This window comes from Triturus cristatus, chromosome 12 (genome assembly GCF_964204655.1).
Source record: "Triturus cristatus chromosome 12, aTriCri1.1, whole genome shotgun sequence".
Classification (NCBI taxonomy): domain Eukaryota; kingdom Metazoa; phylum Chordata; class Amphibia; order Caudata; family Salamandridae; genus Triturus; species Triturus cristatus.
The window spans coordinates 589,695,878-589,718,249 of record NC_140595.1 but is presented as its reverse complement, the minus strand read 5'-3'; the positions used below and the strand labels follow the sequence as shown (position 1 = coordinate 589,718,249).

At 48.7% G+C, this 22,372-nt stretch overlaps 1 protein-coding gene across 1 annotated transcript in view; it reads left to right on the top strand.

Moving 5' to 3' along the window:
- The window catches only part of PMFBP1 (polyamine modulated factor 1 binding protein 1), a 2,019,859-nt gene that overhangs the window by 346,444 nt on the left and 1,651,043 nt on the right, over nucleotides 1–22,372 (top strand). The window contains exons 6-7 of the mRNA XM_085636957.1: nucleotides 6,886–6,901; nucleotides 7,304–7,424. Coding sequence (XP_085493083.1) covers nucleotides 6,886–6,901; nucleotides 7,304–7,424 — 137 coding nt within the window. The remainder of the gene's footprint in view (nucleotides 1–6,885; nucleotides 6,902–7,303; nucleotides 7,425–22,372) is intronic.

Sequence of the window (22,372 nt, the reverse complement as noted above, 5' to 3'; positions counted from 1 at the left end):
ATTTGATAGGGCAAAGCAAGGTTGTGTACTTGGGCCCCCTTGTAGGTGGAGGCCAAGTTCAACCATTAGAGAGCAAAATTCAGACCGTCATGGACTGGATTGCTCCCACTATTCATACTTATCTCAGAGCTTTCTTGGGCATGACTGGGTACAACAGAAGATTTAGTAAGGATTATTGATCCATAGTGACACTTCTTAATGATCTCACCTTCAAAAGAATGCCTAAGAAAGTTCAGTGGACAGTTAGCTGTCAGAAGGCATTTGATAACCTGAAGCAAGCTATGTGCTCTGCTCCAACTCTGCAAAGTCCTGACTACTCCAAACCATGCATTGTCCAGACAGATGCCTCTGAGATAGGGATAGATGCAGTATTGTCACAGCTTAATGCAGAGGGCCAGGATCAACCAGTAGCTTTTATAAGCAGAAAGTTGACCCCAGGGAGAAGCGTTGGTCAGCTATTGAGAGGGAGGCCTTTGCTGAGGTCTGGGCCTTGAAGAAGTTGATACCATACCTGTTTGGCCCTCACTCAGTTATTCAGACAGACCATAAGCTCCTCTTATGGTTAAACAAATGCAGGGTGAAAACCCCAAACTTTTGAGTGGTTCGTTTCCCTATAGGTGAGGGACTTTTCAGTGAAACTTTGACCTGGGAGTAACCATGCCAACGTAGATGAACTTTCCAGATATTTCCCCTAAGAAAATTAAGACTCAACTGGGCAAGGTTAATCTCATGTCCTTACTTTTGGGGACGGGGATAGTTGTAGGAAAGTAGGATCTGCTTTCATGGTTTTCCTCACCTTTTGCCTGGTGTCAGTGTGTTTTGACTGTAGTCTGGAGGGATCCTTCTAATCAGGACCGCAGCAACTGTGCTATCTCCCCTAAATAGGCTCTGGTAAGTACTTTAGTACATCCATAATTGGCTACTGGTGTACCCTTATACGTCCCTAGTATAGGATACTAAGGTACCCTGGGCCTAGGTACACCAAGGTTCTCTCATGGGCTGCAGCATGTATTGTGCCACCCATGGGAATCGAAGTAAATGCAGTCATTTTGAGGTGTCTAGCTATATAATGGCTGCTCCGAATTTGGTCATGTTTGGTATAAAACATGTTGGAATCCTACCCAAACACCGACTCCGGTGTAAGAAGTATGATCGCATGTACTGAGGGGGGGGGGGTCCTTAGGGGACCCCTCTACTCCCTGTAACAGCCTTTCAGGGTCTGCTAGTGCTGCTGCCAACCACAGGCATGATCCCCCCCAACCCCCCCACCCCCGTGCTGCTGAGCTGCTGAGCTTGAGCAGGCGAAGGTAGAACAATTTAGGTTTCCTGTCACAGGGAGGTATGACCACCTCCCAGGCAGGACTTAGTGTATTGGGCAGGGGTGGGAGGGCTTTCCAGTGCCACCAGAATGCTTTGAAGGGCACATTTGATACCCTCTTTTGCTTTGAAGGGCACATTTGATGCCTTCCTTACATGCATACTCTGGTTTGAGCCAGTTAAGGAGCCCTTAGTTTCTGCTCTGGTGCAAAACTGGACGAAGAACAGGGGAGTACCCTCCCCTCTGTCCAGCCCCTCCTCTGAGTCAATCCAACCCTTTTCCTAGGGTACTTAAGGCCTCCCCTGTGGGTGGGTCCTCAGATTAATCACGGAACAAGACTCACCTCTGAAACCAAGACACTCTTCGACCATCTGGACACTTGGGCTTCGTTGGACTTTGACTGGAACTGAGACTCCATCAAGGAAGACTCCTGCTGCTCCTGGTCTCGCTGTTCTTTAAGTGTTCTGCGGCGTCAGTGCTGTTCTTTATCCAGGTTCTCCTAGAAGGCCTGTGGGCATCAGGAACATCTGTAGAAATCTCCCTTGGAGTGAAGGAATCACTCCCCTGCATCTGCAGGCACTGCATCAAAGCTGACTGGTCTGCTGCTCCTGTCGTCCTACGGACTTCCCGAGGCCTAGCAACACAGGTGGTGATTATGCAGCTCCGTAGAGGCCTGACCTCTACAATTTTATGGACCGTATCACTCGTTGGAGCCGCTGGGACCAAACCCCTGTGCACTGCGTCAACTTGCCGTCGCCGAGGCTTATTGGCTCTGCACTCCAGAGATCTTCGGGCTACAAGAAGCTCCAGCCTCTAGCACCTCATCCCTCGAAGATCAGCATCCTTAATGCATCCTCTGCACTGTGAGTCTCCATCTTTGGTGTGCTGCTTGAGGTTGTCTTGCTACTCCTGGGTTGGGGCCTGCTCTGACTCTCCTGCACTTAGCAAGTCCCTTGGACCTTGCTGGTCCCCACGTTTGCATCTTATCACTTTCCACACCAATTGCAATACCAAGGCTTGTTGGTGCTCCCCCCGGACACCGACCACCTGGACACTGACACCCGATGTGGGACAGCTCGTGCACAGCTCCTAGTCTTCCTCAGTGTTGCCTCGTACTCAGAGTTATATCAACAAGGTCATCATCTTCACTTTTGAACCTCCTGACATCAGTGGGCATTGTGCTTCCGTGCCTCCTGGTCACTTCAGAATGGCATAGGCTTTGTCCTCTCTGCTTGCAGGTACTCCTCTTCAAGAATCCATCCTTGGATTCCACTGGACTCGTTTACCTCCTTCACCAGTGGCATCTTTTCTGAAGTCCTCCATTGTAGTCTACAGCCGTTTCCGACTTCACTTTGCACCTATGCATCCAGCTTCCCTGGTGTAGGTATCCTGGTTCCTGGGGTCTCCACGGTTGGGGAGACTCTCCAACCTTCCATCTTCCACAGGATTTCTTCAGGGTTTTTTTTTAGGGCCCTTCTTCTTAAAAACTGCAACCGCGACTGTTACATTGACTTGCATTGAGTACGCGACTCGGTTTCCTCTCTGCACACAGCCTCCGTGGGGTTCCTGGGTACTTACCTCGGGTGGTTTCTTGTGTCCCCAGCTCTTCTGAGTTCTCTGGTCCAAGTCCCGACTTTGGTCACAGTTCACATTCCACTTCTTTAGTATATGGTTTAGTCTCCCCTAGAGACCACTGTGTATTTGTGCTTAATTACCTGTTTTTCTTTGAAATATTGTGTGTATTGTGTTGATATGCCTGGGTAGGAGATATTCCAATGTGTTATTGAGTGTGTATAATAAATATAACTATTTTTAGAACTACACTGTGTGGTTCTGTTTCATCTAGTCTACACTGTCTATTAAATGTTGTAAAACAAGCTGCTTTACATTCCTTCATGATAAGCCTAAAGGCTGCTGTCCACGGCTGCCACTTTGAGAGCTTTCCAGGTTAAACCACTAAAATCACCTTAAGGGTTGCCTGGATTAGTGCAAGGTGCATTACTCCTGAAAGTGTGCACCATTAACTAAGCTAGCCTCCAACAACCACTAACACCAGTTCTCCATTATACTTCTCCCACCAGAGCACAAGTCCTAAGAAAAGAAGTGGGGTGCTAACCAAGTTATGCAGTATGTAGGTGACATCACAGGAAGTGATATCACAAAAAATGACATCAGATTCTAAGACAGATTAAGCAGGTCTATCTTGAGTACATTTGAGCGAATTACAATATTTAATAAATTTGATTTTGCGTCCGAATTGTGCCAAAAAAGTGATGCAACCCCTGCGCAATGTCTAGGCCTCCATTTGTGCATTTATTTATTAAAGCTCTGCCTGAAAGAAATTGGCAACATGGAGAAATGTAGCAGTATATCTGTTCTGCTTAATTGGTTGCAAAGTCTGCATTTATAAATAACTTATGGGGTTAAGGCACTTGCTGCATACATCTTTATGTACCCAGTAAAACTCAAGAAAAAATAACTTGGAGGTTAATGCACTTGCTGGAGAAACAAGTGTTTTGTCCAGTTCCAGTTTTGAATCAAAGTAGCATAGAGTGTTAATATGTTTCCCGCAAAGCGCATCATGTGACACACAGATGACGGATTTTTATTTTATTTAAATGGGTATGTGGGTTACTGCTTTTAACACAGAGATCCTTTAGTTACTTGCAGTTCATAAATTGTAATCGTTCTCATATTGCACAGTGAACTATGAAGGAAAGGGCATGACTTCTACACCATGGAACCCTCACTTATGTAACACATCTTGTACATTGATTTACACATATATGATTTATTGTCAATGTATAATGTGTATGTGTGATGTAAAGCGCTTCAACCCTGGATTGGATTGAGTAGCGCTATAAAAGAAATAAGACAAAATAGTGGTATTTAAATTGTTATTTATGTGAATATCAGGACATACCAACACATCTGACACAACGGAACGCAAGATGTGTACTTACTCTGTCTGAGGCTAATTGTTCTCATGTTCCAGTGTGAGGTTCAACTTCTCAAAATAAACATTTTATCAAAAATATTAGACTGTGAGTGGGTGAATTGTGCAGTGTGAAACAATCAAATAAGGTAGGGTCTGGCTGAGGAGGAGGAGGATGCAGACAGCAATCAGCAAACTACCTCTATTCCTTTGTCCTGGAAGAGCAGAGTGGAGGCAGCCGTAGTGGGTGGCGAGGTGAGATAAAATTCCTGGAGCTTTGCAGCACAACAAGAGAGAAGATCACAGGTCAAGTGAAGAGCCATTGTTACGTCAAAGCGCCAGTGCTTTGAACTGCCAATGGCCCTGAGACTGACAGAAGAGATTGGAGAATTTCTTTTGTCACCTCGTCCCCCTCACCCTTGTACCTCGTGTCCCCCCCCCTACAAAACCTGGGGGGGGGTATATCCCCCTCGTCCCCCACACTTCCGCCTACGCCTGTGCCCTGGAACTCAGGGGCCTCCCGCCCCTCAGGGCTTGCGGGGCTAATTTTACGTCACTGCTGCCTATAAAGGGCTAGGGCTGGTTAGGCCAATCCCTGCTTTAATTTTTGCTTAGGTATCATGATTTTTTATTTATTCTTGCAATGGGTTATTTTTAGGTCTCTCTTGCCTGGCAACTGTTGGCTATCTGCATGTGAAAGCCTTTTGTTTTATGTTGGTATGAGTGCTTAATTTGAGCCAATTTGCACATAATTGAACACCGGCACTTATAATGGCAGCCACATGGTGGTACCATTTGTGTAATTTAGAAATGAGCAGAACAGTTGTTAATTAATTCAATGTACACCATATGCAACTAATACCTGCTGCCCAAGTCATTTTGATAGCTTTGGGGGCTACAAACAGTCTGGACTGTCTCACATGTACCATTGTGAATAGTTAGTAGTTGTATAGTAACTGTCATTGGCAGTAGCAAAGGGTGGTGCAAGCAGCAGTAGCCGCCTTACGCGGGCCCTGGCACTTACTTTTTTACAAGTTAAACACTGGTTGGTATGCTATGTTACGTTATGTTAATTTGTATAGTACACTAATCACAGAGAGGGTATACAGATTCTTGAGCAAGGTGTGTATGTGTGTGATCCCAATGTGCTTATATGAAAAGCCAGGTCTTCAGCTTCTTGTGGAACTCAAGAAGTGAGGGGGAGGTTTTGATGTCTTGAGGGAGGTAGTTCAATTTCTTGGATGCGATTTAGCAGTATGAGCGACCTCCAGTTTTGCTTTTGAAAATGTGAGGCAGAGCATAGGTGTCTGCTGGGTTAGTGAAAATGTTTGTGGCTGTTCAAGCATTTTGGTCCTGTGTTGTGTAGGGCTCTAAATGTGTGCGTAAGAAGAAGAAATTGGCTGCTTCTGTGAATGGAGAGCCAGTGAAGCTTCCTGAGGTGCTGTGGCTATGCGTGCAGCATGGGAGGTCGAGTATTAGTCTAATGGCTGCATTCTTTGTAGTCTGGAGTCTTTGTAGAAGTAGTTTTGAGATTTAGGAGTAGAGAGTGTTGCCGTAGTCCAGCCAGCTGGAGATTAGTTTTTGCGTGACCATCTGTCTGTTTTTATCTCAGGCAAGCATTCGAAGATCTTTCACAGCATGCTTAGGATGTTGAAGCAGGAGGTGCACACTGGGTTGACTTGAGTTTTCATGTTGAGCTTGTCTTCTAGGATGATCAGTAGATTTCTTGCGTGGTCTGCGGATGTTGGTCCTAGCTCAGGCAGCCACCAAGTGGAATCCCATGGGGAGGTCTTCTTGCTGAAGACCAGTACTTCTGTCTTGTCTGAGTTGAGCTTCAGGCATTTGGTTCAGATCCAGTTTGCTACCATGGTCATGCAGTTAGTAAAGTTGGTTCTGGTTGTGTTTGTCTTGTCCGTCAGGGAGAGGATGAGTTGTGTTTCATCTGCGTAGGAGATGACGGGGATGTCTTGTCATCGGATGATGTTGGCAATCGGTGTCGTGTATATGTTGAAAAAGGTGGAGCTCAGGGACAATCCCTGCGGGACACCCCATATCAGTTTCTTGGTCTCTGATGTGGAGCCTGACCCTTTGGATTCTGCCCATGAGGAAGGAACAGATCCGTTTGAGAGCAGATCCCTATATGCCAATCTCGAGTCTTCTGATGAGGGTGTTGTGGGAGACAGTGTTGAAGGCTGTGGAGAGGTAGAACAGGATGAGGGTCGCAGTTTCTCCTTGGTCCAGGATGTTCCTGATGTTCTCGGTGGTCACAATCCGTGCTGTTTTGGTGCTGTGGTTCTTTCAGAATCCTGATTGTGTGGTGTCTAGCAGATGGTGAAATTAGAGGTGGGTTGTGAGTTGCTAGTTGATGGCCTTCTCAATCAATACAATTAGTTCAAAAAATAAATTCAGATGGTGTCTGCCTTCTTTTATTGGCAAGTAAACCAAAACAAACTGGTGCTCGTGTTGTTTAGTAGGTACGCACAAGCGTGGTGCCACATGCACACCCATATGTTATCACGCAAGTAGGGAATGATGCAGGTGTAGCATTTCCATGCCGTTCCCTTCCCTTTTTTGCCGCTTACTCTTGGCATCAACGGGCATTTTGATTTTTGCTGATGTTGCATAGCATAAGCAAAAAGCATGACAAAGTCAATAAGGTAAAACCTATTGGCTTTGCCAATGCTTGTTCTATTACTTTTATTTGCAAACACATACACTCCTCCTTTATACATCGTGTTTTACCTTTACATCTTTAATACCTAATGCGTATGTTTGTATCAAGTAAAGCACATTGCAGGGTTCTCTGAGCTATTTGCTTTTTCAGTGCTTGTTCTGTGTTGTTTTCACTGCTTTGAACAAGCAGAATTTCTTTGGGCCTTCTAAATGTGGATTCAGAAGGCCTATTAAGTGTCCATTACTCATGCAGGTCATCAGACGGTACATTGATCATAAGATGCCTTAGAAGTAATAATGGGGACTTTCACAAGAGACTAGGTTAAATCCAACATCCTTAAAACCACTTGTCATTTTGTTTTTCTCTTTTCTCGTAGAGTGGACTTCCAAGAGTATGAGGAACTAAAGGAGCAGCTTCTTGCGAAGGAGCAGCTCCTGCAGCAGATGCACGTCCAGCTGAGAGATGCCATCCACAGCCATGAATTATCGAGGGTAGAGGTACGTACTGTGAAATGAAGCCACACACTGCTTGTTGTGAAGGCTTCAATGGGATGCTTATGGTTGGCACGTGACAGTGCAGCTCCCAGAGACATCAAGGAAGCATATAAGGTGAAATGTATCAGTAAAAAAAAATTCATTACCACTGTAGTTGCAGGCAGTCTGTGTCTCAAAGAAGAAAGATGTAGATGCATTTTGGGTATACATGCTGAGTCAGCAGGCTTCATATTTCCATACAAGATGTCATTTATCCCATAAACGTGATTAAATAGAAACTAGTAGAGTAATGCACTAATGCATGTTAAGTAACATGGCAGCGAAAGGGTGTCTCACTTGCTAATTTCAGGCCTTCACCGTCCCTGAAATAATTACTGATTGGAGACATTTCATCACTTCCATGAAGGATCAAGCAAGATGGCTTATACAGTTCATGGTCGTTTTCAGGTGGTTGATTGATAAGGTCTTTTTAGGTCTCGCGCCTAGCGATACAGTGCGCAGCACTGCTCGCGCAGCAAGAGTCCTTTTGTCCGGGGTTCCGAAATGAAGCCTGGAATTGTACACGCTTGTGCGTGTGTTTTTACTTTTGTGTCCTGCTATTGGCCTTTGCCTGCCTGGTTTTTTTTTTAAGGTAGCATGCAATATTCCAAAGGCGGGCGCATTGCTCCGCCCATGGCCTATTGGTGTCTATGGTATATGGCTCGTTGTGGCGCGCGCACCACTCGCGGCTTCCTATGTTTCCAAAAGCGATTGCTTTTAGTTTCGCGATTGCTTTACTTGTGGCTTTGCGGCTCCAATACACTTTGTTGCTTGTTATAAATTATGGTTCAACCTCTGAAGCACTTCTCTTCCAGACTGGGCCCTTAAGGTGTTTGCACTTTAAGCACTTTAGAGAATACACAGTTGCCAAAACAGCGCCCCAGAGAAAAACCCGGACCAGGCAACAGGATCTGTGATGCATTTAACTCTGGAATGTAAACACTTAATTTGAAAAAAAGTAGGCTGCGGGTGCTGCTTGGGCAAATAAAGCGCTTTCATTTCAATTATAAAATGCAAGCAATGTTCCTGATGTTAGGCGCCAGGCAGACTGACCTTCCTCGGGTACAGCAGGACAAGAAGAGCTAGGGGGCATGGCCCCCACTTCCCGATCAGCTCCACCACTTACTAGCGATAAGGGAAGGCACCCAAATTCAAAATATTTTCCAACATCTGGTAACAAAAGTCAGTGACTTAGGTACTTAATGCTGGCGTCTGTGAGCAACCGGCAGTGCACAGAGTTTAATGTCACACTTCGAAACCTATTGCAGAATTGAGTCATTAACAATCCTGTCATCTACAGTGGTGCGAAACGACAAATCTGGTGTAGTGAACGCTATATAAAAATATTCAAATTACAATAAACATTTTTGTATAGCGCTCGTGGCCCTGCTGGGCAGTAAATAGCAGCAGTTACTAAAGAAGGCACTTTTGAACCAGCCTGGTGTACACTGTGGAACAGCTGCTTCGAAACCGGGATGCCCTGGCCCAAAAGTGCGGCTTCAAAGAAGCTGTTTTCATTTATTTTACTTTCACAGAATGAATAGTGCCTAGAGGCAAACCAGTTCACGGGTACTTATTTACAAACCCCTTGCGCCACAGGTGTGATGCTTTTCCCCATGTTCAGTTTCAGCTTCCGCTCAGCGGCGCTCCCGGGAAGCAGCTGCAGGCAGAGGCCGCCCAGCAGCAGGAACCAGACAGACGAAGCCCGGCCCAGAGCGTGTCTGAGGCGCAAGATACACTTAGCACAATGACACAACAGAAGGGGGCAGGGCCATCTATGACTTCAAAGAGGGCTGAGGAGTGTGCCGAGGAGGCGCATGCGACTGGCTCTGTTTCAGATCGCTTCTACTTTCGCTTACTCCTCTTCAATCCAAGCTTGGCAGGCATGTTTTTTGGTTCACGATGACGACCCGTTGGGAAAAAATGCACTGTCTGTAGTCTTTGAACCCTTCAAACAATCGATGTATTCTTACTATATTGTAAATTGTATTGAGCAACTTGTTTTTATAGTTTTATTAAGCGCTGCGCATCGCCTTTCGCTTAATTCATTCATACATAGCTCATGTGAAGCGGAATGGAAGAAAGCATTGAAAAGCAAAATCGTCCATCTGACGTTTTTATGTTATTAATAGGGTGACCAACTGGCATGGGTGCAAATTCAGGACAGTGAGTGTAAAAATTCAGGACAAAGGGTCAAAATTCAGGACAGGAGGTGAAAATTCAGGACTAAACCTCGGGACAAAAGGTAAGTTTTACAGACACGTCAGAGGAGGTTGCGCAATAGGATATAAGCAAGTAAATACAACCACTTAAGTACAAGTCAAAATAAGTTTATATTAGGTTGAGACAATCGTGCACTTCACATTTTTAGGACTCGCGCCTAGCATTGCAGTGTGCAACACTGCTCGTGCAGCGCAAGACTTTTTGTAGGGGTTTTAAAACCTGACCTAGGAATCGCACACGCTTGTGTGTGTGCTTTTCCTTTTGGCCCACGCTATTGGCCTTTGCGTGCGTCTTTTTCTTTTTTATCAAAGACAGCACGCAATTGGCCAAAGGCGGGCGCATTGCTCCGCCATGGCCTATTGGTGTCTATTACGCGCACCGCTGCCATGTGGTTTCAATTATCGTACCCAGACACGGGAACGATAATTGAAACCACATGTCTCTCTGTGGCGCGCGCGCACCACTCGCATTCTTGTTTTATTATCAACTCACGTTAGCTTAATGCACTCTCATACCTGAGAATTAAATATGACTTTATGTTACACACTATGTTTCCTACTATGCAACTTGCAAGGACACATTTGTCATTTTATAGCTGTCCCAGGGGGCTCATGCCTCTCTAGATCAAGAAATCCATTGCGCAACCTTGCAAAAGTCAACCGGATGCAGAAAGTCGGGGCGATGGGCAGGAAGTGACGGACGTGGACAGTGGGAGTAGGGAGACTCTAAGGAGGAATGTGCCCACCTACAGTGACTCCCTTACAGGGTTCTTGTATTATCTGCCCCTAAAATCAACGTGTATCATTTTGTTACATTTTGTGCTCATATAGCGCTCCTACAGCTTCAGCCTGCCTTCAAGGAGGTTCTCTTGTACAAGGCTTCCGATGAGGCCAGATGGTCATTTCCAACTGTTTCACAGTTCTTATGCTGCCCTGGTCCTTGTGAGTTCCCAATTCAGTACATTCTATATATTCTCATACAAAAGTCCTGCATTTTTAATGGATAAAAAACTACAGGGCCTAGAATGCTCTGTTCTCTGGACTGGATGATCTGCTTGACGGTGGAGTTGAGAAACTGACTCATTGGCGTCTTCCAGAACTTGTAAGGGCACTTCAGTATCTGTCAATCTCTCTGACGCGGGTTTGAACCTACATACCCTTAACAGAGAACCTTTTTTGCGCCGATTCTTTTAGTGATTTTCCCTATTTCTCCTCTCAATTCAGGACCTGGGGGAAGGGGGTGGGGGGTGACAGCCGGTTGACTTTCTGTGCTGACGGCTGAAGTGGTCTTGTCTCCTTGTGTTGTTCTGCATCACACCTATTTATTGATTATTTCCACAAATAAAATCAGGGCAGACAGATTAGAGAACAATTATTTCTACAAAAACAACGTCTGCAGTAAATCAAAGTACATATGGTAATGCTAAGGCCTGCAATACCTGTTAATTAGTTTGTGCTTTTAATATAGCATATCTGAAAGAAACACGTTAGTTAGATCCCTTACCTTAGAATATCCCCAGGCGTCAGGCTGGATCCGGAAAGATTTTCGTCAGCAATACCCTTGCGCGTCGCTAGGCGTCGTCTGCGGCTCCGCGTCCATCGTCGGCGTCATGATCGCCGGGATGACGTCGTCGGAGTACTTAGACGTCGCCCTCGCGCGCTGACGTCCGTTCTTCTTTTTTCCGTGCCAGTAAGCGCAGATCCGGGAAGAGCATACCCTTTTAGTCACTTTTTGACTAAACGTTTTGAACTTTTTTTATTCCCCTTTCGAGTCGACCCGACTCCTGGTGCCGGTAGGGATGCCTGGGTTCAAGCCGTGCGACGCCTGTCACCGCCTGATGTCGGTCACGGATCACCACCGCCGGTGTCTCTACTGCCTTGGGGCAGACCATGATGCCGAGTCCTGCCTCGACTGCTGGGTCTTGACCTTGAAGGCTAGGCGGGAGCAGTCCTGCAAGCTGCTCCAGATCCGGCAGTCGGCTCCACGCCGCTCAAGGTCCCGGCCGAGGAGGAGGTCGAGGGACCAGTCACGGAGCCGCAGCCATCACCGCTCGTCGGTGTCGAGGTCCTCACATTCCGGTAAGTCGAGGCACTGTAAGAAGTCAAAGAAGCGACATCGCTCTTCTGACTCCCCTCGCCGGTCGCGCGACTCGGCTGAGGGTTCGGGTGGCACCACCCGCGCGGCTCTGTCGGAGTTGCAGGAGTCCCGTCCGGCCCCATACCCTCCGGTCCCTGGGCCTGATGCGACTCCGACGGAGATCCGAGACTTCATCGTGGCCATGAAGAGTCTGGCTCCGCCGTTAAGGCCTACCGGCGCGCCTTCGGGTCCCGCAGGTCCGACTGGGAGGCGTAGCAAGCCTCCGGCCCCGGCACCGTCGTCGACTTCAATCCCGACGCCGCAGGCCCCTGTGTGATCCAGGCCTGGATCCCGGTCGACGCCGGTCGACCTTATGACCCCTCCGCCGACCCATTCGGTGCCGCCCCCGGCGCCGTCTTCGGACGACGTCGTCCCCAGGTTTAGTCCCGGTCCGGGCCCGGCGTCTGAGCGGCGCCGTCTCCGGTGCCGATGGATGACAGATTCATCTACCGCCCAGCTCCGACCTTTCAGCCTATCTACCAGGAGTCGGATGACGGGGACGACTGGGAGGGGTCTGAGGACCCTCTGGTACAGCAGTGCCAGTTAAGCCAGGACTGGGCAGAAGAGCTGGGGGATGCCAGTGGTCTTGACACCTCCCCTGACACTGGCTTCATCTCTCCTCCCTCCGTGGCTATGGAGGAGGGTGCTACCTATTCTGTGGTGCTGCGCAGGGCTGCCAAAGCCCTTCATCTGGAGCTCCCTGCAGTGGCTGTCAGGACTAGCCTCCTCACTGAAGTGCTTTAACCGCCGGTAAGATCCTCGGAGCCTCTACTGCAGTTCAACGAGGCACTGACGGACGTTCTGATGGGCACCTGGTCCAAGCCCTCCACAGTCCGTCCTGTGGACCGGAGCGTGGCCCGGCGCGACCGCCCCACACCGGGCGACCCCAGCTTTCTGTCGGTGCACCCCACCCCTGAGAGCCTGGTTATCCAGGCCTCTACCTCCCAGACCTCCTTCCCGTCCGCTCCTTCGGATCCGGAATCCAGAAGGTTGGAACAGTTTGGGAAGAAACTGTTTTCCTCCCTTAGTTTGGGGTTGCGGTCTATCAACACCGCGTGCCTTTTGGACCGTTACACCCACTCCTTGTGGTATACGGTGGCGGATGTGCTGCCCCAGTGTCCGGAGGAGGCCCAGACACGGCTCGCCCAGCCTCTTGCCGAGGGGCGGGATGCAGCACGGTACTCGATACGATGTGGGCTTGACACAACGGACTCGCTAGGTAGGGCAATTGCAACCACGGTGGCGATTCGTCGCCACGCCTGGCTGAGGTCCACGAAATTCTCCGGGGATGTCCAGAGCACCGTCATGGACATGCCCTTCAATGGCCGTCGCCTCTTTGGCGACAAAGCGGATAGTGCGCTGGAGCGCTTTAAGGACTCCAGGGCTACGGCCAAGTCCTGGGGCCTCTCGGCCCCGCGCCCGCAAACTTCCACTTTTTGCCCCTTTCGTGGCCAAGGAAGGGGCGCCCCCACACGTCCGTCTAGCCACAGGCCGCAGAACCAGCCTCAACGTGGTCGCGGACGTGGATTCCGCCGAGGCGGAGCAGGGGGACAGAGAGCCAGTCAACCCACATCTGCCCCCGCAGCATCTGCCTCAAAGCCTTCCTAGTCCGAGCTTTCAGGCCCATTCCACGCCAGTGGGAGGCAGAGTTCGCCATCACCTGCTCCACTGGCGTACCATCACATCGGACAGGTGGGTGCTGCAAATCGTCCGAAGGGGCTACTCCCTCCCCTTCAAGACGACCCCTCCAGCCATGCCACCGCAGTACCACCGCATGTCGGGGGATCACTTGCAACTTCTGCAGGAGGAAGTTACGGCCCTCTTGGCCAAGGGGGCCATCGAGCGTGTTGCTGGCCCAGAAGTAGGTCGGGTTTGTTATTCCCACTACTTTCTGGTTCCCAAGAAGGGCAAAGGGGGCCTACCCGCCATCTTGGACCTCAGGAGCGTCAACGCCTTCCTCCGGAAGGAGCAGTTCAAGATGCTCACCTTAGCCCAGGTTCTGGCTGCCCTAGACCCTGGAGACTGGATGGTAGCGTTGGACTTGTAGGACGCATATTTCCACATCCCCGTCCTGCCGGCCCACCGGCGTTATCTGCGGTTCACGGTAGGCCACGAGCACTTTCAGTTTACCGTGCTCCCCTTTCGGACTCACCGGTGCCCCTCGGGTGTTCACGAAAGTGATGGTGGTGGTCGCAGCTCATCTGCACAGATTAGGGGTTCCAGTCTTCCCCTATCTCGACGACTGGCTCTTGAAGGCGGGCTCACCCCAGTCAGTAGTTTCCCACCTCCAGACTACGGCTGACCTCCTGCATTTAATGGGGTTCTCCATCAATGTGCCGAAGTCGCATCTGAGTCCCTCCCAGAAGCTCCTTTTCATCGGAGCGGTTCTGTACTCAACGCAGTTCCGGGTCTACCCTCCGGAACAGCGGGTTCAGGATATTCAGGGTCTGATTCCGATCTTTCAGCCTTTATCCCGGATTTCGGTCAGGTTGGTGCTGCGGCTGCTGCTGGGTCTGATGGCCTCCTGCATCCTGCTGGTACATCACGCCAGATGGCGGATGCGGGCTCTGCAGTGGGACCTGAAGTTCCAGTGGGCCCAGCATCGGGAAAACCTGTCCGACCGCGTCCTGATCTCAGAGGGCACTGCAAGACAGTTGCAGTGGTGGTTCACGGACCACGATTGGGTCAGTGGCAGATCCCTCTCCCTACCCCAACCGGAGCACGTAGTGGTGACAGATGCGTCCCTCCTGGGATGGGGGGGCCACATGGGAGAGGCGGAGATCAGAGGCCTCTGGTCTCCGGCGGAGTCCCGGCTCCATATCAACCTCTTGGAGCTGCGGGCGATCCGGCATGCTCTGAAGGCATTCCTTCACTCTGTCCGGGGAAGTGTAGTGCAGGTGTTCACGGACAACACCACCGCCATGTGGTATTGCAACAAACAGGGTGGGGTGGGGTCGTGGACCCTTTGTGAGGAGGCTCTGCACCTCTGGGCATGGCTTGAACATCAGGGCATCACCCTGGTGGTTCAACACCTGGCGGGTTCTCTGAACACCATGGCGGACGAACTCAGCCGCCGGTGCATGATGGATCACGAGTGGTGTCTGAACTCGGACGTGGCGCAAGGCCTTTTTCGGCAGTGGGGAGAGCCTTGGTTAGATCTATTCGCCACCGAAGAGAACGCGCAATGTCATCAGTTCTGCGCGTTGGCATTTCCAAGGCGGCACTCGCTCTGCGACGCTTTTCGTCGCGAGTGGAGTTGCGGTCTGTTGTATGCCTTTCCGCCTATACCACTTCTGCCCAGAGGGCTGGAGAAGATCAGGCACAACCGGGCCCAAGTCATCCTTGTGGCTCGGATTGGGCACGAAGATACTGGTATCCCGAGCTACTCAGTCTGTCAATCGATCCCCCGATTCGACTGCCTCTTCAGGAGGACCTTCTGTCGCAGCAGCAGGGGACGGTCCTCCACCCGAACCTGTCCAGCCTCCACCTCCATGCGTGGAGATTGAGCGGCGGCAGTTGATGCCATTTGACTTGCCTCCTGAAGTCTGTGATGTCATTCTGGCAGCCAGGCGTCCCTCCTCTAAAACGGTATTCGCCTGCAGGTGAAACAAATTTGTGGCATGGTGCACAGCAAAGGCTGTGGATCCCCTTTCCGCCCCTCTTTCTGAGGTTCTCCTCTTTCTTCTTTCCCTGGCCCAGCAGGGCTCTGCTCTGGGCACCCTCAAGGAAGGCCTTTCAGCTGTTTCTGCTTTCTTACGGCTTCCTGATCAGCCTTCTCTTTTCAAGTCCCCTGTTGTTGCTCGATTCTTTAAAGGCATTACTCATATGTTTCCTCCTGTCCCCTTTGTAATGCCTCAGTGGGATTTGAACCTGGTGTTAACCTAACTGATGTGCGCTCCTTTTGAGCCACTTCATAATTGTCTTCTTCGTCTTTTGACTCTTAAGACTGCTTTCCTGGTTGCCATCACCTCTGCTAGACGGGTGAGTGAGCTCCAGGCTCTCTCTTTTAAGCCTCCTTTCCTCTCTGTCCATCCGGACAAGGTTGTTCTCAGGACTCGTCCATCCTTTCTCCCTAAGGTGGTAACTGCCTTTCACATCGGCCAGTCTGTTACTTTGCTCACCTTCTTTTCGCCTCCGCATCCCTCGAAAGAGGAAGAGAGGCTCCACCATCTGGACCCAAAACGAGCGCTGTCCTCCTATCTGGACCGTATGAAACAGTTCCGGGTGGATGACCAACTCTTCGTTGGTTACGTGGGCGCTAAGAAGGGGCGGGCAGTGCACAAGCGGACCATCTCTCGGTGGGTCATCTTGTGCATTAAGGCCTGTTATTCCTTGACTAAGAAGGCACCTCCTGTGGGGCTGCGGGCCCATTTCACTCGGGACACAGCGGCTACTACTGCCCTGGGGCGGGGAGTCGCTCTGCAGGACATTTGTCAGGCAGCTACGTGGGCCTCGCTGCACACGTTTGCTAAGCATTACTGCCTGGACAGCCAAGTCCGGAGAGACGGCTTCTTTGGCCGTTCCGTTCTCCAGGACTTCCTGGTGTGATCTTGGTTCGCAGACCCACCACCGGGGTTGGTATTGCTGGGGTATCTATTCTAAGGTGAGGAATCTAACTAACGTGTTTCTTTCAGATGAACAAGTTACTTACCTTCGGTAATGATATATCTGTAAGAAACATTAGTTAGTTAGATTCCTTACCGCCCCACCCATCCTCCCCGTTCTGCAAACTGATATCTAGGGTTAAGGACATCCCTTTCAGGGCCCTAGATTTTTTGGCACCAGTGTCGGTCTCTTGCATGGCTCTGCATTCCTGGCGCGGAAAGCTATGTACAAGAACTGACGCCAGCGCGCGAGGGCGGCGTCTAAGTACTCCGACAACGTCATTCCGGCGCACGACGCCAACGACGGACGCGGAGCCGCAGATGACGCCTAGCGACGCGCAAGGGGTATTGCTACAAAAATCTTTCCGGATCCAGCCTGACGCCTGGGGATATTCTAAGGTGAGGAATCTAATTAACTAATGTTTCTTACAGATACATCGTTACCGAAGGTAAGTAACTTGTTCGACTTTATTGAGGTCACTTTTTTGTTGATTATGTGAATTTATCAGCTGGGAAGCGGAGTTAACTCACCTAAACTTTTCACTCCCTATTATGATTATGGAACCATTGAAAGTGTCAATTACATCCTGTTCACGGCTTAGGTCTTTAGATTCGAGTTTACACACCCAAGTTTCATTGAGCTTCCTACACGATAGTCTGGTTTTCTCCATCAATCAAACATTGCATCAGTTTGTGTCAGAGTAGTTAGACATAGAAAGAATAGTCTTCCGGTTTCTGGTCTTGATACAGTCATGCATATGACAAATTTTATTTGCAAGGCTTCATGTATATCATGTTTAGTGGTTTGTGGAAAGCAGATCTGTAAAGCACAATGGGTGTACAGTTGAGACTTTGTATTTTACATCATTAATGTCCAGTCGACGCAGAACTGTGGGCAAATCTTAGAGCAGTTGGTTCACCAATATCTCAACCGACTCTGTTCTAGTAGTAAATAGTAAAACTGATAAATGTCAATTAAGGATAGAGAGGTGGTGGATTGTAATGCTCCCTGAAGGCATTTAATAGACAGAAACATGGCAATTAAAAACATGATGGGGGTCATAATCCAGCCTCTTGGTTTTAGCATGGTTGACAGCGAGGCACAAATCAAAATTGATTTCCTACCCTTGCACAACTTTAAATGGTGCTGTGATAATCCATGAGTACTGAAGACATGCACTAAGTTTGGGAGTCTAGGGAAACCTTTTGCATGCAACATCTGTGCAAGCGGAACACTAATAAGGTAACTGAGTCACCCCCATAATGCTCCTTTTCCCAAACTATGGATGCTGGCAGCTGGCTGTAGGCAGTAGAAAACCCCATGATAAAGCATTCTATGTGATGTGACTAAGGAGTCAATGTCCTTTTACAGGCCCCACAAATATCCGTTTTTGCATCATAGGTTTTTAGCATTACACATAGATCCTTAACCTTCCACAACAGGGGATCCTATATCTTGTGATATGTGCAATGAATATAAATCTCAATAGGCTTTTACTGGCTTGCATGTTTACTCCTGAGAAGTGCGTCGTTTTCCCACTGGTATTCCCATCTAGGGGTTAAAGACATTGGGCCAGATGTATCAATATTAGATTTTATCGATTCGCTATAATGGAATCGCAAAATGCAATGTATGTAGGTTTCGCAATAATAATTGCGATTTCTACATATTCCTTATTTGCGACTCGCAAATTGCGAGTCGCAAATAAGGACTGGCTTCCCATTCATGCCTATAGGCCCATAGGAATGAATGGAAATTGCATGCACAATTTACGAGTACCCAATAGGTACTCGCAGATTGCGCATGCAATTTCAAGGGTGCCAAATGGACACCCTGTTGCATCCCTGGAATATGCATGTGTCCACATGTGGCGCACATACATACCCTAAGGGCATGTATGTACGCCACATGGCACCTTGAAAAATGCAAAAAAAAGTGCATTTTTCATGGAATTTGCATATTACCACCAACTTGAAGTTGGTGGTAATTCGCGATTCCTTAATGCATGTCATTTAAGGAATCGCAAATTGCGATTCCTTAAATGCATTCGGAAAATAGGGAATTGCAATTCCCAATTTTGCTAATGCCTTTTGGGATGATATATCCCAAAAGGCTTTTTACCGTTCGCCAACGGGCCGATTCTGTGAATCGGCCCATTTGCGAACGGGAAATATGCTTGATACATCTGGCCCTCTGATTCTTAGCAGCCATGCCAACTCTATTCAAAAGAAATCAGACAAGTGGGGTTTTATTGCTGAATCTTTCCCTGAGATGTATTTTCACAAAGAGTAGTCACATTGCATCTTTCATAGATTCACATGCTTGAATACTTCCCCGTCATCAGACTTTGAATCCCAGTCTGAAGATTGCGAAGTATTCATGTATGTGAATCTGAAAGACACCAAGTCTGGAGAACTAGAGTTACTGATAAGTAATGTTTTTCTTCTGTTTACTTTCCTTTCCTTTCCATTCCTTTCCATTATTTTACCCCATGAGTCCATATGACCACAGATATTATTTTTTACTGCCTTTAACCAGATTTGTTGCCCCCCAAAGGAACTCCTGACACCAAACGCCTTGAGTACAGATGCGAGTTTCTGGCTCATATACCCACTTTGTATCAGCAAGATGCTTCAAGTTCAGCTAATCTTCCTAGCTGCTGTCCAAGACAACTGAAAGTGTTAAGAGCTACACTTTACTTGATCTGAATGGTCTGGGTTCCAGCTCTGTCCTATTACTTATCCATGTTCCATACCAGCAAAGATATTTTGAGCACATACCCTTTATAGGCCCCAGATGCTACACATTCTGGTACCTGGCTGTACTTTACCTTGTATGTGATCCCTTGATAAGATTGTTTATAGGCAGTATTCAACTTCATCACAGTTTCCTAATTTAGACATCTTGCTCATTAGTGGGATCTTTATCTTATACCTGCTTGTCTGCTTCTTATCGTACAAAAGTGTTGTTAGATCTTTGCAAGACCGATGCTACTGAAGCAAGAATAAAATCCTGAAACACTGAAATTGTGTCGACAGGGCTGCACTAGTCAGGGCGTTTCTCCAATACCATTCCTGACACCTTTCCTGTCTATCAATTCAACCAACTTAGTGCAGAACAGTAACATCGACTAATGTTCCCCAAGAGCTTTGAGAAAAATCCAATGGCGCCAAGGGGGTGAGGGCAATAGGCTTTTTTTTAATTCCAAAGAGAGACCCCTGCTTTTGCGACCATCACTGGTTGCTTCGTTCCCCAAAGCCGGTCCCACCCGGGAGGCGGTGCCTCCACAGCCTAAGCTGTATGAGGCCTGCCCCCCAAACTGTGAATGACCCCTTAGTCAGCTACCAATCTATTCATGGCCCCTTAGGCCACCCCCCGAATGTCCTTCTACCGCTCCTGACTGCGCCTGCGCTTGGTTTGCGCTCACAGGTGCGTTGACGATGCTCTCTAGTTTGTTGGCTGTGACTAGTTCCAGCAGGACCAGCACAGGCGGTGTGTGCGCGCATGAGGCCTGCTCTTTCATCGCGAAAACGCTCTGTAAAAATGACACATGAACAGTTTGCAAGGGAGCTTCTTGCTGGTGTCAGCTGATTGCTCATTGGAAGTGCCCTCTCCTGACACCGAAGGACTGCATGTGATAGATTTCAGTTAAACTGCGAGTTTCGGGACCTCCTGCAATGGTTAATGCTAATAGAATGCCCAGAGCCTCCCGCCGGCTATTAATCTATGGGTAATAAAGTTACCGTTTCTTAAGTACACAGAGGTAGAAGGAGAAGAAATACGGTCTCCAGTGCCAGATGAATTGTGGGGCTCCCCTCGCCGGTGCCCTTGTAACCTAGGGCATGTCGTGAGGGCTGGCAGCCGACGCTCGCGCACTCTGGGCCGGAGTCCATCAGCTGTGGCGCAGGGCAGCTGATGAATTGGTGAGTAATGTACTACTGAAGTGCATTAGTGGGCTTCAGACAAATGGCGGCCTTCTGCCCAGGCCTTGTAAAGCGCATCACTCACTGCGCACTCACTCGCCTTCCATCCGCTCCCTGCCACTGGGAACGCGCTGGCGTGAGAGGCACCCTGCCTGCTTCTTCTTCAGCTCGGTGCCTGCAGACATGGGTGCCCTCCGCAAGACATGTGCCTGTGTGCTGGCTCTTTCGATAGTCAGAACTCTCCTCGTGCACCCCATATATGCCATGTTATAGTGGATAGCAATCAGCCAACAACTCCCACACCTCTACCAGCACCTCTTGTGTCACACAAAACGTCCAGCAGCACACATTAGAGAGAAGATTACACACACAGGCAACATGCATAGCTATGCCACATATGTGTGTATCAACATGCTAAGAGCAGCAAGCGTTCACAACCACACGCCTACTAACACAAGCTGCCGCAACAATTACTAAACAGAACACTAAATGCACACGCAGCGCAGACACATTACATAACTGAAGCACCATCCACACCTCATTATGCACTAATATTCGCCACACAGTGCCTGTACGACAGAATGCAGAAAGCCAGAGTTCTGATCACATATCAAAGCAACCCCGGCTCTAGAATTTTTTCTTTGGGAGGGCTGTAAAGAAGCACGGGTGAGCCATGAAGGTGAGTGAGTACTGGCCAAAAAACACCAAAGTACTTAATCGATCTGACATTTTCGGTATTGGCATCTGTCCGCGTTTGTCATTTTTATCACAATAATCAGCACCCAAACAAACTACATACTTTGCTTTCTGTGATGTGCTCCCGCTATGGGGAGTGGAGGGATGCTGCTTGTCAAATCTTTAAGATGCAGAACTTTTAAGACCAGGGCTTTAAGTGGACCGGGTCTCACCGGTGCTCAGCACCAGCAGTTTTTTTTAAAGCAGGCCTCCAAACGGGTCTCTATCGGGCTCTCTTTTGTGCCCTGGCACAGGCGGCCCGTTTTTTTTTCTCCGGACTGCAGTGACAGCAGGCACATCAATGTGCGCATGCTCACAATGCTCACTAACACACTAACACGTCATTCCTGGTGAGCGTTGTAGAAGGGGAATCTTTTAAAGAGAGTCATTTTCTCTCTGTATTTCACTACTCCTTTTGAAACTTAGGAGCAGCAACATTGTAGTGGTGTCACCAGGGCTTCAAGTTGAAGCTTTTTCAATATTATATACAACCCATAGTTGCTGCTTATTTATCTTATGCAACTAACAACCATTGACAAAGCCAATAGTCCTGACTTGTATGTATGATGTTACTTGTTGCATCATATATCTGGATGCCATGACAGAAATAGCAAAATACAAGTTGAGCGGCACACTATGCTAAGCACAGATTTTTAGCTTATGTGTTTTTAAGCTACGCCCTTAATTGCATTGCCCATGCCCCTTTGAGAGACCTCCCCACCCCCGTTTTTTCATCCCACTTAAAGCCCTGTTTAAGACTGTGGCATGCTCCTGTGCAGCAGCAGAAATGTTTCTTCTGCAATTCAGAGCCACTTCACAGCTTTTCATGTTTTTTAAAATCTTTGGCCGCTTTTTACTTTGCAAAGAATTGAAGTTTAAAAATACAATGCCCTTACTTACCCCTTAAAGTCCCGCCGGGGGAAACAGATAGCTTTGGCGCTATGGGCGGCCACACAGTGCATCCTAGCTTGTTGGAGAACACCTCGCGTACCCACGCATCTAGAATGGCTGCACCGCCTCTGGCATATCTTGGGGATGGAACGTATCTCTCTGACACTGGCGGGAAGGGGCGATGCTTTCCCGGAAGTGTGGCAGCCGTTTAGGTCCCTTCTATCGCAGGACTTCAGGGAGCTGACGTGTCCCCGATACCTACGCCTCTTACGGCTTAGCGATGATCCAGAGGATGGGGAAGCCGCATAGCCGCCCTGCTTAGACACCAACTTAGGGGCGGTGCTGTACACTCGCCTTTCTGGTCCCTTCGTTCCCGAGGCAGGGTCTCTATTCTTTCCT